The sequence below is a fragment of the Zerene cesonia genome, chromosome 1 (genome assembly GCF_012273895.1).
Source record: "Zerene cesonia ecotype Mississippi chromosome 1, Zerene_cesonia_1.1, whole genome shotgun sequence".
Taxonomy (NCBI): domain Eukaryota; kingdom Metazoa; phylum Arthropoda; class Insecta; order Lepidoptera; family Pieridae; genus Zerene; species Zerene cesonia.
In genome coordinates this window covers 3234320-3248485 of record NC_052102.1, presented here as the reverse complement: position 1 = coordinate 3248485, position 14166 = coordinate 3234320, and the positions used below count along the sequence as shown (strand labels likewise).

Below are 14166 nucleotides of genomic sequence, written 5' to 3'. Positions count from 1 at the left end.
ATAATTATTATGATCGAACCTTTTTAAAAATAAGAAATTATTTGGTGTCCGAAGAAGAAATACAATGTTACATAAAATTGTAACACTATTGTCAAAGTTAAATAAATATACTAAAGCTGAGTATAATACGATTTCATAAATCTTAACATGCAAAATGAATTCACCTCACAAACAATTGTGATTAAAATTACTTTCAAAAAAGCGCAATTAATTAAAATTTTGCAGGATTCGTGTTTTATTACGGAAATTTAATAAAAGCTGCATATTTATGTGAATTGCGTCGACGTGAATTATCAATACCCATGATGAACATGCGCACATATTGAACCGACTCAAAATACGTATGCTTTACCAATATTAAAATGTTTGAAAAATTAAAGGCTTCCGATGGATTCATTAATAGATTGCTTTTATGCAAAATCGTTGAAATAAAAATGGGATCGTGGCATGATTTATATGATGATGGATGATTATGGCATAGCGTACGTTCTAATTAAAATCACACAGCAAGCTTGTATTTATGCTAAACTGACTTCAATAAATTGTTTAATGGAAATGCTGTTTCACTACACAATTTATATTTTATGTTGGATATTCAAATAAAATATCTACATAATAAAACATCTATTTAGCATTTAATAAAGATCGATGTGTGTAGGTATATCGCGGATATTTGGAACTCGATACAGTGTGAAAGACACATCATAGTCACTTGTACTTTAAATGTTTCGTAATACCGTAATGTAATGTATATTAAAAAGTACATCTTTACATAATGCTTCAGCTTAAAGCAATATTGATTTATAATAAAATATAACGTTTTATGACATTTTCCAGTAGATTTATATGTGTTTTAAGATACGTAATGTGACACTAGTGCTAAAATATAAGAAAATACATTTATAGCCGCAAACCGTTTATGCGGTGTTCATAGGTACGTAATAAGTGCTTGTTACGCCGGCTAGCGCACGCCGAGCCGTCACTTGACACCGGACAGGGTATGCAAACAACATGCCCCTTAATTGCTGACATGCGTACACAATTACAATATGTATATATATATTATAACTTTGTAACAAGATGATTCTCATTTACAAAGGTTTCGTACGACTTTACCTAATCAAGCGATACGCGAATTTCTTGCGAGTTCAAGCGTTTACAAAGCCCAAGAATAGGTATCATCTACGTGATATGAAGTGCTTTTTGAATAAAATCTCTCTTATTATTCTGCATATGGTCGATACATTTATTTAAGGCCGACCTGACCAAATTCCCTTTAGCATTTATTGCCTATTCACTCTTCTAAGAAATACAGAACGAATAATAATAATATTGATTAAAATCTAATTTCGATCGTCTAAAACAATATCTGCCATAATGAATAATCCATCCTATCCAATCCCTTTAGACACAAACAAGAAATAGCCAAACAATGCATTTTAGGTACACGAGATAAGGTACACTAAATCATATAAATAACCATTGACATGTATTATTCCACTCAATAACTCATATGCATTGCATAAAAGGTGGTGCGCCGTGTAAGATTAAACAAACTTATATACTCAACTTACAGCGTGTTAAGGAAGATAAGGAGAAAATCTTGGACTCATCGCAAATTCTGTAATAAATTGTTAATAAATCAGAATAAATCAGTTATAAATCAGATAACACTGTAATAAAAATTAAACACACATATACGAAAATATGTTATTCAATTCTGGCGATCCTAATCGTGATAATAAAAACTCAAGAAATTATTGTATTGCGACCAATCCTTGTAAGTTAAGTGAACAAAGTTTTAATTAAATCTGTCCATTGAAATTATGTCGGTTACATACAAAAATACAGGTGAAGCTAATAAAAACATGTTAAAAAAGTATACGAAAACAGTTGAAAAAAATTTTTAGAAACCAACCTAGAGATCGCACGTGGACATTCATTGATGTGAACATAGTCATACATAGAGAATATTCGATATTGAGAGGCTAAAGAATATTATTTTGAAATATAGTTTTACGTTCAAGCTCTGGGCTGCGGGCAAAAGCCGCACAACTTTTTAGCCTCTCGTTAGCGACGACTAGCGTATAGTATCGTCAATGGAAGTTGCCTTTTTGTTCACGAAAGTTATACGTGCATTTGTACCAAGGCTACGTTAATTGGTTTATTCCGTGTTATTGGGTGTACACATGCAAACGCGATATCTAATACCAACGATTAATTATAAAATCTAAATTGAAACGATATGAAAGTTTTTTTCTAATATTTATCATGACTTCTAAAGTAAAATATTATATCACATTAAATATTATCTTTATTACAACCGAGATTTTTACATCATCACAGCTAAGATAAACGTCAGATACATTAAATTGTCGAAACATTATTTCATAAAAAGACTGTTCTTCAGTTTATAAATACGATATCTTATATTCTAATACATTAACAATTTTTGTAACCAAAATCGAATCTACCTTCAAATTGACACAAGAGGACCATACGGAAGGAACCAGCTTTAAAATAAAAAAAGAATCATCAAAATCAGTCGTCAAAAATTCTAAGGAAAAACACACCAAAAATATAGTAAAACTAAGAACCTTCCATTTTAAAGTCGGTTAAAAATACTCGAACATGCTTCGAATTGTATGATTATATCGAATTATAGAATATTATATTAATTTAGTATGAATATATAAAAAAACACTTCAATATACACGCAAGAGGATCATTAAACATAAAAAGGAATCACATGGCTACCTTCTTAATCTTATGCGAAAATCTTTTAAGCTTATTTTCGTACTTGGCCTTGATACCTCACTTGAAAAAACTCTGATTCAGATATTCAAATTAATTTTGAAAATAATTATTGATTAATTACTTGTATTGCTTGCCGCGTTCTAATGAATTTAGTGTATTTAACAGAAAAAAGGAGAAAGGGAATGGTCAGTTAAATAAATACAAAACATTATTTAATATAAAAAGTAAATAAAGACAAAAAAATATTTCAAGTAAAGGTAAAAAATTTATGGAAATGATAAAAAATGATATAATTAAATTAAAAGTGTTAAAATTCAATTTTATCATGTATTAAACAACTGGTATATGTGTATTATTCTATGTTAATTTCCTATAACATTTCATCGTCTTTTAAAGAGAAATATATCCAAAGACAACTAACCTAACCTTTGTAGAACACTATTGACTTGCCAAGCCTATATTCTCGAGGACAATATAACCTTGTAACCAAGGTCGTTCAAAACGATGAATCCTTTATTACAATGAAATCGCTCAAATTACTAATTAATCAAACCCAATATCTGAAAGCAACCGGAACGGTATAGCCAATTTGACCTCAACTGCCTCGAGCTTTCTGTAACTAGCAAAGAGCAACATTTCTGGGGATATTCAATTAACAAGAACTGACGTCTAACTATGGGAGACTGTTCCGAATTTCAAATTCATACTTCAATTAGTATTGGAAAATGGAAAAAAATAATATTATTATTTCTTTTCAAACATTATCCGTGTTATACACTGTGTTCCATTGTAAGATAATTTTTACAGGCTCTACGATATATTTCGAAGGCCACAATAGCCTTAGAATTAAAGTAAATAATCGGACAGGTAGTATGATACTTCTTATTTACTTCAAGATAATAAACTATATCACTTCGCAAGTATCAATGGAGGAGTTTTCAGAAAATTTTCAAGAAGTTTTATTATCAGATTATGAAACTGGATAAACGTTGTCCGATAAAATTAATTATTAGTATAAAAGCATTCTGTGACATTCTTGTCCATTCCGGATTGGTTCTGTGATAAATGATAATAATCAAAAGTTGATGCAGACAGATACTTTCGAGATTTCAGCCTGAAAAGTAAGAAAAGTCCATTCATGTACCATGTTTTTTATTTATTCATGTTTTCATGGTATTTGAACATTATTATCCCGAGCAAATCCATTGCAAATTCACTAAGTTTATCTAGAATCTATCTCGTACTGATGCATCGATTTACACATTATTCGCATCGCAGCTTTCTCACGTCGCATAGCACAAAGCCTATTCATGTGCCAGATAATGCAGTGACTCACTTCTAAAATTAGTCGGCTACGTTTTAAAACTTAAAATGAGTTCAACGACCTTACTACGAAATTCTTTTGTTAGGATGTATGAACTTCTTTGCAAGAAGAAGGCATACATATTTGAACATAATATAAGATGTTTATTTGGAATTAGTGACTTTTTTTTAGAAACGCATAATTATCAAAGAGATCACTATTTTATGAAAGTATCATATAAAAAAGAATAGAATTACAACTGAAAATAAAACTTAAAAAAATAAAACCTTTAGACTATAACCTTTTTGTATATAACTAATTGCAATATCATGCTATTAAGATTACAACATGTAATGAAAATATGTAATATGTTTTAGCTTAAAATATTAATGGAGTATATCAAATTTGAATATTCTAGCCAAGAACACCTGCGCAAATCTGGTGCGAAATGTTGACGTCTCCTGGGACTAAATTGCGGATGACTTCTCTGCATCACGATTTAATATAAATTTTCCTGATTTTGTATTTCGCTAACTTCGTAATACTCAGAGGAATTTCTGCGCAGACTTGGTCTTTAAATAGTTGTTCTTTTTCTTGAGCTTATTTGAAAATATCACTTTTTACTAAAGGTAATTTGATTTTGGGATTTTAACATTTTAAATATGTATATCGGTTTATATTTTATTTTGGGTCTAAAATATTTGAGGAATTTTATTATTCGACTGCATTTTGTATTGGGAAAATTCCAATTTATTTCATTAGATTTTTTAATATTACAAAATAAACCACCAAAAGTTCGAAGAGTAATTAATTAAAGATTCCATCAAATAGTGAGATTATCCCCATGAATTTAGCAATGCATAAAACAGTTGCCGCTCTCAAATTTGAAAGTTTATGGTCACAAAGCAATTAGCACTTATATGAGCGTGTGTGTGGGTAATAAATGTCGCCTGTCGTAGAAGTGTGGCGGGCAGTTAAACTGCCTCACAAATATTGACTTGGCGTCGTTTTGAAGTTTTGCCAGTCGAGAGTCCCGTTGGGAGTCGCGAGTTGTCTGGCGCAGTGCCAGTGTCCGTAGAACCTAGACACGTCCATGAAAGGTAAAGAGTTCTAAAATAAAATAAAAGGAAATGTTTGTAGTAAACGTTCGTTTCTGCAGAGAACCATATCAACAAAATGTCGAAGTTATGATATAAAGAATGTACGAAATAGAATTTAAATTGTATTTTTTTATTTATTGTCTGTACGAATTGCTTTGATAAAACTTTTATTAAATCAGTTATTATTTCCTTTCGAAGAATATATGGCAATCTATTCTTACAATAGAATTTTCCTTTACTTTAAATGTGAAGAAATAACCATGTGACGGGATGATAAATGACGTTTTTTGTAAAAACTGGTAACGCTCGTAGATAATGCCACTATATGATATTACAGCAGCACTTAATCTTCTTTTGTTATGGCCTGAAAGGGTTTATCGGGTTTTCTTTCATTCGTGCTTTCAATATCTTTATTTCGTTTTAGAAATCACTATAACAGTAATTTTGATTCAACGAATTATCATGGTGGGTGATATGGAAAAAAATCGTTTTCTATGAATATTTTTAATAATTTAATATAGGCATTAAAACAATTAATAACAAAGTTTTTAATTAACAGAAGCGGTATCAATCTATTAAATGCAAAAACTTAAAATTTGCCATACAAAACATACTTACAGTACATACAATCGACTAATACATTATTATGTTTTAATAAAAATTTCATGTTGAGCGCTTTTATGAGCGATTTCATATAAACTCGCCATTTAAAACTTTATTTACGCTGCATCTCTAGAAAAATTTCAGCTAAGAATATATAAAATTTGATATTAACATGATATCAAGTGTTTCGGTTTAATACTACCAGAACTTTGTAAATATATTCTGAATAAAATGCCCTCGCTATTTTATTAAATTTTGAGTTTTTTTCCTTTACTGTACAATAATATAGAAAAAAAAATTATAATATTATCTTCTAAGCAAACGAAGTATATTCAGAATTCATGTCATCAATCATTCAAGCCAGCTGTAGCATATATAATTTGGGTGATGTATTTATTGCTAAGCTCAACCTTCATTTATAATTAGCTGTAAAGAAATAAGTGTTGATATTTCTTGTCTGTGCAACACAGTAATCCAATATAATAAAATGTTAAACCAATATCAACAATTTTTATTTTTAACTAGCGGTCAGCCCCGGCTCCACCCGTGGTACATATATAACCTAAAGCCTTCCTCAATAAATGGGATATCTAAAACTGAAAGAATTTTTAAGTTTACGGAGTAACAATCGGACCAGTCGCTTAGCGCGTTCAAACACATTTTTGGTCATAATAAATGAACCTTAATAACATAAATTTATAGCTAGCTTGTAGACACGACATCACTCAGCGTTAATGCAAATTTCCTACTCGAAAGATCCTTGAACATCGTAGTTCCCGTTGTAATTTGGTGCTCGAATGCTGCTGTCAATCACTTCGATTGTATTCACATTGTTGGAAGTGAGGCCTTTATACTCAAAGACTATGCAATATCAAAGATGAATAGAAGCTTTCGTACAATTTCTTATTCAATAAAAAATGCAAAGTATACGGAAACGCATCATGTACACACCTCTTAGTTACATTTTACCATATCCAAATATTGTAAAATATGCTGCCAATCAACAATGATAAATGGTTTCTTTGAAATCTTCTATAAGCGAAGAATTGCCAAGATTCCATAAGATAGATGATGATCGATCGTTTCTAAGAAAAATGAGATAAGCTTCACAAGACAGCATTGGAAATTCAAATAATGAATAATGATATTTTAACAGACCATAACTTTAGAATAACCATGAATAATTTAAACAAACCTCTTAGTCGAGCGCGATATAGGGTGAATGCTTTTCGATTGATTTCATTCAGCGTAAGTATACATGGAAATTGCGAACGAAATTCCAACAATTTTTCCTTCGCCGATTTTGGCAGGGCGCTATAAATCTGCTGACAGAGATACCAACTTTATTGCGAAGCTAAGCGTTCCATTAAAATGATTATTTATTCACGAAAGGTTTATGAATTCATTCCAATTTTCGTTATAACTGTATTTCAAAAGATGCTATGGGATAACACTCGAGTACGAAATTCAAAAACCTGCTATGTATGGTTATATTTGTATTCAAAATAAATTGAAGTATTCATAATATTTTGTCACAATATTGGTTTTCTATTAGTTAAGTTGTAAATAAAGAGGCATTTAGAACGTAGCAAAAATTAAGTATTTACATTTTTATTTGTTTGTTGCGACTAATGGCCAGATTTTCATTGAGATAAATTAAGGATATTTTTTTTACATAAATAATTGGACTTGAAAAAATATTTTATTGATTCGGAAGAAGTCACAGGCATCATCTAGATTGACCTAATCCATAATTATAGATATGAAGTCAACAACATAAATGTAATATACAATATATTATATAATATTAATATAACATTTATGAAATTTTGTTGCAGTGGATACTACGGCACAATATGACGCTGTTCGAGCATATCTTAAAGAATTGGATATTTCCAGTGCAGTTTGGGTTGGACTCATTAGAAGCAACCCAGATGGGGATTTCACATGGACGTAAGAAAATAAAATTTTCCCACGTAAACTAAACCTTCAGACATTATAAAGAGTTATACGCATACTTTATGAAATGTTTCAACATTGCATTGCAGAGTATCAAGACTTATGAAATCTCTGTTTTTCTATTCCACAGTAAACCTGACCATCTTTGTGTTTTATCTTTAAGGAAATATGAATATTAATTATGAATAAAATACACAATTTCAAAACACTAAATACAAGCTTGAACTATTTTTAGAGACTATAGAGGTTTAAGCGGTGACGGGTATTGGAGCTCAGCCCCAGACTCAAGAACTGCGCCGCTTTGTGCGGCTGCTGATCCTGCAGCAGACTATCGATGGGATGCTCGAGCCTGTGGAGGACCTTCTGTAGCCTCTTTCATCTGCGAACTCCCCGGTAATTTATTTAAAATAAGCTCAAAAATCTAAACAAAAGGAGACTATATTACATAGAGGTATTTTAAATATTTCTTAGTTAGCAATTGATTAAAATGGCATTCATTTATAGTTCCTCAATGGGCACTTGGTAACGAAGGCTGTATGATAAAAGCATTACCAGCTCTTACGGTCTTATATCTCCCGGAAAGTGCTGCCGTTCAACTTACAACAGACTGTGGTTTAGCGGGTGTAAAACGCGTTCAGTGCACTGGCAATGTGGTTCGTATCATATTCTCGTTAAGTAACAGTGTATATGTAAATCTCTAAACTTAATATCACGCTTTTTTACAGAAACGAGAAGATCTGTTGAAAGATTTATCGTGTGCTGAAGAAGAACAAGTTTCATCTACTTTCAATATACATTTAACAAATTCGGATTGGCAAGTGACAACTGATGTTTCAATTGACCAAGATAATGATCTTATGACTGAGGAGGCTATTACAACGGGACATGACGATATAGAGCAAGCGAGTTATATAAAATCTACCCCTGTGCATAATTATGTTTTAGGCGAGCGTAATCAATTTATTACTAAACAATATGAACCCATTACTAGAAATGAAAAATTCGTAAATATGAACCCTCTAGATACTAACAATCTAAATAATAATATTCCCAACGTTTTGTTTAAAGACGATATTGCGAATAGCGAGTACGCTGATAAGTTAGAAGATGAAAGGCATATCCAACATAAGTTGTTACATGATGAACTCGCCCGACTTGGTAATTTGGAAACGATATTTAATCAACCAACGGACCATTTTGTCCCACCACTAGTAATGGCTAAAGCTAGATTAAGCAATGATATGACTGCAATGTCTTTTGAAGAAAAACTTGCACAAGAGCATGATGACAATAAAAATATAAAGCATTCCAATCAGATGATGACTTCGTTAAACGTAGAAAATGACAACACTTCAAATGAAACTCCGACTACATTTGCAAACAATGTTTTAATTAGTGTAACGCATTCAAAAAGTAACAATGAAAATAACGACAAAGATTACACAAAGAAATCAATGCCAAAAAAATATACTTCCAAGAATGCAAAATATGATGATTCTAAAAGGAAATCAGTTTCAATAATTAATGTTAAAAGGAATTCAAATAAGCCTACATTACCTTCAACACCATCTTACACTACTGTATCAACGCCGATCTCAACATCAAATAAAACAGAACAAGTAGAAAACTTGGAAAGTATTCAAAATACAACTCAAATACTCAGTGATGATAATGAAAGAGATGAATCATCTATAGAGCTGACTGTAATAATTAGAGAACCTAATGATTTTAGAAAGCAGATTGTAGAAGAGAATACTGTGTATAATGACACAATCAACATTCCTGCGACTAACACAATTATAAATTCTACAAAATACCAACATAATGCAACATCACCGAATGTTTTTATCTTACACGATGAAATTATCAATATAACTTTTAATATAGATCATAATAACCACTCCACAGACGTTCAGGTTATGGAAATTTCTACAAAGATACCGATCTTTAGAGACAATATTAATAAAGTCGAAGAATCAAAACAACCTTTGGAGCCACTTAATAATGGGCATTTAAATTTTTCAGTTGAATATGAATCTATCGCAACTGAAATAAATACGAATGCATCAGAACACGGTGATATTTCCATGACGCCATTGACTAATACCTCTGATACCTCATCAAATTCAGAAAATCTCTCGCATAATTTTACCACTATTAAATTGACATCAGACACCCATATAATTAATAATTCTGATAATGCTACTATCGCTGACATCAACGATAAAAATATGACAGTTCCAGCAACGATTTCTGATGTGTCGGATATTGATATTCAACATGGTGACGATAATTTTAGTGAAGAAGAAATTGACGATTTCCAATCACCTTTGCTCTCCGGCGCGGATGAACCAATCCATAAACCAATGAGAGCTCGGAGACCACAAAATCCTCAGAATCACAGTAAAAAATTCAATCCCTTTCGCATATTAGGTTAGCTTAGACACATTAGTATATAATCTGTATTTTGACTGCCAAGGAATTCTACCCTTAGATATTAAAGGACTGAGATGACGATTCACAATTTCAGCATAGTATTAGAATTAAGACACAGTTACATATTGTGATTGCACAGTGCACTTAGCAAAATTACATGATGATCCCTTAATCGTGATTAGTATTTCATTAGACTACATATTCATTACATTAAGACATTATTTATTAAGTGCACCCTTAAACTGACTGTCAATCTCACAAGCGAATCTTATCGTAAGTTCTCCAGTGTTACTAGTGTTCTACCCACATTGTACGATTAAAATTAAATCATTATACATTATACATGATTAAAAGGGTCTAACAAATTTATTTCTTATCTATTATGTACGATTCTGGTTAAATGTGTCAAAAACAGTTAGTACCTATATAAAATTTATAATAATAGTACGTATTATATAGTTTATATAATTGTACTTACTTAAAATATTAACCAAACAAAAAATTATATTTTCTTTAACTTCTACTTTACTATTGTTAATACGGGGCATGAAACTTGCGTTCACGAAGTAATTTAATTGTTCATTCCACTACATATATCGATTAGTGTTCACGTATTTTAAAATGTCAAATGGCAACATAGTCAATTCGTGTATTTTGGAAGTATAGCAAAGCTATGTTACATTATTATAGATCTAGTCACTTAAAAAGTAGCATTACTGTAAAATCATTGCCAAATTAAAGGAGACATTAACATATTCTGGAGACATGCTAATCATATCATTAAATAATAAGATTTGTGAATTTTAATTATGTTCAATAATTTAAAAATATCGTATTTAATACATTTTATTTACATTCATCACTTTATCGCATTCCTTTGAAATATTGTTCCGAGATTAATTACCCTCCTCGAACGATGTTCGTTTAAATTAATCTCATTTAAGATGAAAGTGGTTAGATATATCAACTCAAGATGCTGGGGAAAATGGCTGTTTTACAGAAAACGAGAATTTTATAATTTATCACAATGTAGTATGGATTTTTTAAATAAATATTGAATTAAAAAAATGCTGTTTTATTTTAAATGCCAAAATATTATTAATTGATGAGCCAGTACCATTACCAGTAACTAACAATCAATCTTTTATTTGTAGTTCAACTCGTATATAAACACACTTGTTTGTGTCTGTATTTTTTTTTTGTTTTCTATAACGTTAGTCAACTGACATTCAGTCCATATATATGTACCTTCCAACTGAAATTTTGTAGGTCATTTAATTCCGGGATAAGAGAGATCGTATCACATGTACCGATAAGCTAATATTCGTTTCGTAGTTAATGACTGAATCGATGCTAATACTGATTTGACGAATATTGTATTTTTTAGTACCTTCTATGGTATGCAGTAATATGTGTATTATAAGAAAAGAATGTGTGATTTACCAATACATACTGTGGTAAGAGTTACGAAAGGTGAAACCCAGTATCCCAACAGTGTATCGTTAATACTATACGTCTCAGCCAATAAAACATGTTGATACGTCATGTTGAGTTCATGAGAATGCACAAAAACACTAGGTGAGACAGATACAAGAGCGCTACACAAAACCCTTCAGGCGTTCGCATTTCACTCGAAGGTAAGAGTCATTTCACACTACAGTGGGAGCCAAAGGAGTGAGTGACTTATTATGAACAAGGGTACTTTGTCGTTCAAGTTTCTATATATATCACGTTTCCTCTATATCTGATGTATACCTTTGAACATCGCCAAAATAATTGTATTGTAAGATAAATAAATTAATCACAAAAAAATCAAACCTATTTATATGAGTAAGAAAAGGTAGCTTCTGCTATCCTTTATGTTGCTTATAAGAAAAGTATTGAAATCCGTTAAGTATCATATACGTATAAATTTAAATTGATATATTATAGAAAGAGAAAATTTCAGTCCGATATCCAATGTCTTACATTTGCTCCGTGTATTTAGTATGTACCGTGAAGAGACTTCAACTTACATTAAAGAAAAATATGAATCCAAAACAATCATACCCAACAAACAAAGATTTAGTTACGTAAATAGTTTAATATAAAGAAATACATTTGCGTAAGTTTTCTCTACACTTCACGTAATCAATGTTTGCGAAACGCTTCAGCTTCGACTCGTACAAGTTCCTCGAAAACCTCAACTTTTTGTTTGCTTTGAGGTAATTTTTAATTGAATTGGATATGTTATAAAAGTTATCGCTATTAAGTAACATTAGTTTTACTCACAGGTAGATTTGATTTATAGATAAAAAAATATTGGTTACAGTTTAGAATTTAAATGTGAATGTCACTCGTACAAGAGTCAATTTACACCCAGAGTACTTGTAATATCTTAACATAATTTAAATGCTTTGCATAGATTTAAGAACTACATAACATAAGCATGAGCTAATTATAAAAAGTATTCAGTTTCGTAGTATTGCTTATATATTAATAGCCCTTGTATGTTATGCTCGTCTTTCTTATTTCATTAAAATCAAATATGTAATGATGTAACAAGATCATAACACTTAAAGGAAAACAAAGAGCAATTTATACTGTTGTTTGCTATCGCATTGCCCATTTTCAATGAAACGACCGTTTTTGTTCGCATCACGGTACATAAATACAAAAGTTATGGATCCTCGTGTATCGTCGCATTATTGTTTACATATCTAGTGACATAAACAAATGTTTATACCTTTATATGTACGGAGGGATCAGGTCGTAAATCATTTGATCCTTTCCCCTATCGTTTTACAACTTTAGTACTTTTGATGTGTTTGTGTTTGATTGTCTACTATTTTTTTGTAGTCTGTTTGTGTTTAAATAAATTATATCTTTTTTATATGTATTATTATAAATTTTATGACAATATGGGTTCATATAAATATCAAACATGAGAATTGAATACGTCGAAAGTAGATACTTATCACACTGGACATTGACAACTAAAATTAGGACAGAGGTCACACGGGTGGTGTCTCATCCATTATTCAAAATGATTGGTGGATCTATAGCACTGCGTTTGACTCAATCATGTTGATGAAACTTTATCTCATGGCACAGCTGTTTCTTTGTTGTTCCAGCGTTTGTTAGAAAGTTGTTATTGGAAATCACTTCAAAAACTGTTTTATCGCATGAATGAAAATACAAGTAAAGAAACAGTAAATTAATAATGAAGTATACCTACGTAGTAGATACAAGTGATTGAAGCTACATTCGGATTAAATAATGGGAACACTTTCAGAAAATATTTGGAGAATATTACAATGTTCTTTTATCTAACTTTTATAGACATGACAAATATCACGCTTGTACAAAAAGTGTGAACATACATAGTTTAAGGTGGTTTTAGTGTCCTTGAAACAGTGGTGTAGCGCGGATTTTCGCCGCTTAGGCCCACTGGAAAAAGGCGCCCCTTATAAGGGTTTTGTCTTGTACTTATTATTCTGTGACTTTGTGCCTAAAGGGTAAATCAGGGCCCAATTACAAAGACTTCGATATCCATTTGTCTCGCCATCCTTCAGTCATCAGACTGAACCTCAAAATTTTATCGCGGTATTTCGAATATCGGCCAGGGACTAGTGCTACGACACTGTATTGGACCGCTGTTACTTTTCCTTTAACTGAAAACAATAGCAATATGTGAAATAAAAACAATACGCAAAAACGACATTTTAAAGACCCAAAAAACCGTATTTTTATTTAACTATTGTGTAAGTGTAAAATGTATTTACTTCCTTAATTTTAATGCCATAATATCTATGTATAGGTAATAGGTTACCATAATATTACATATACCTATAAGTCTCTAGTGATATGACGTGAACGAACTAGCGGTATTATGCAAATTGCTGAGATCACCTGGAGCCCGTCCCGGCGATTCTATTTCGTGTTAAACACAAATCACTTTCCGTCCTCGGCCTCTGTGGATTGCATAAACAGAGGTTCGCAAACCTTTACGTTTAAAACATAGCGAAA

The 14166-nt window shown here is 31.2% G+C and overlaps 1 protein-coding gene across 1 annotated transcript; it reads left to right on the top strand.

The window, feature by feature from the left end:
- Positions 1-7591: 7591 nt before the first annotated feature.
- On the top strand, positions 7592-11183 carry LOC119831582 (putative uncharacterized protein DDB_G0282133; the record flags this gene model as incomplete). Its single annotated transcript, XM_038355035.1, has 4 exons — positions 7592-7716; positions 7958-8115; positions 8227-8375; positions 8448-11183. Coding segments are annotated over 4 exons (2145 nt in total), but the record flags the coding sequence as incomplete, so codon positions are not given.
- Between the last annotated feature and the right edge of the window lie 2983 nt (positions 11184-14166).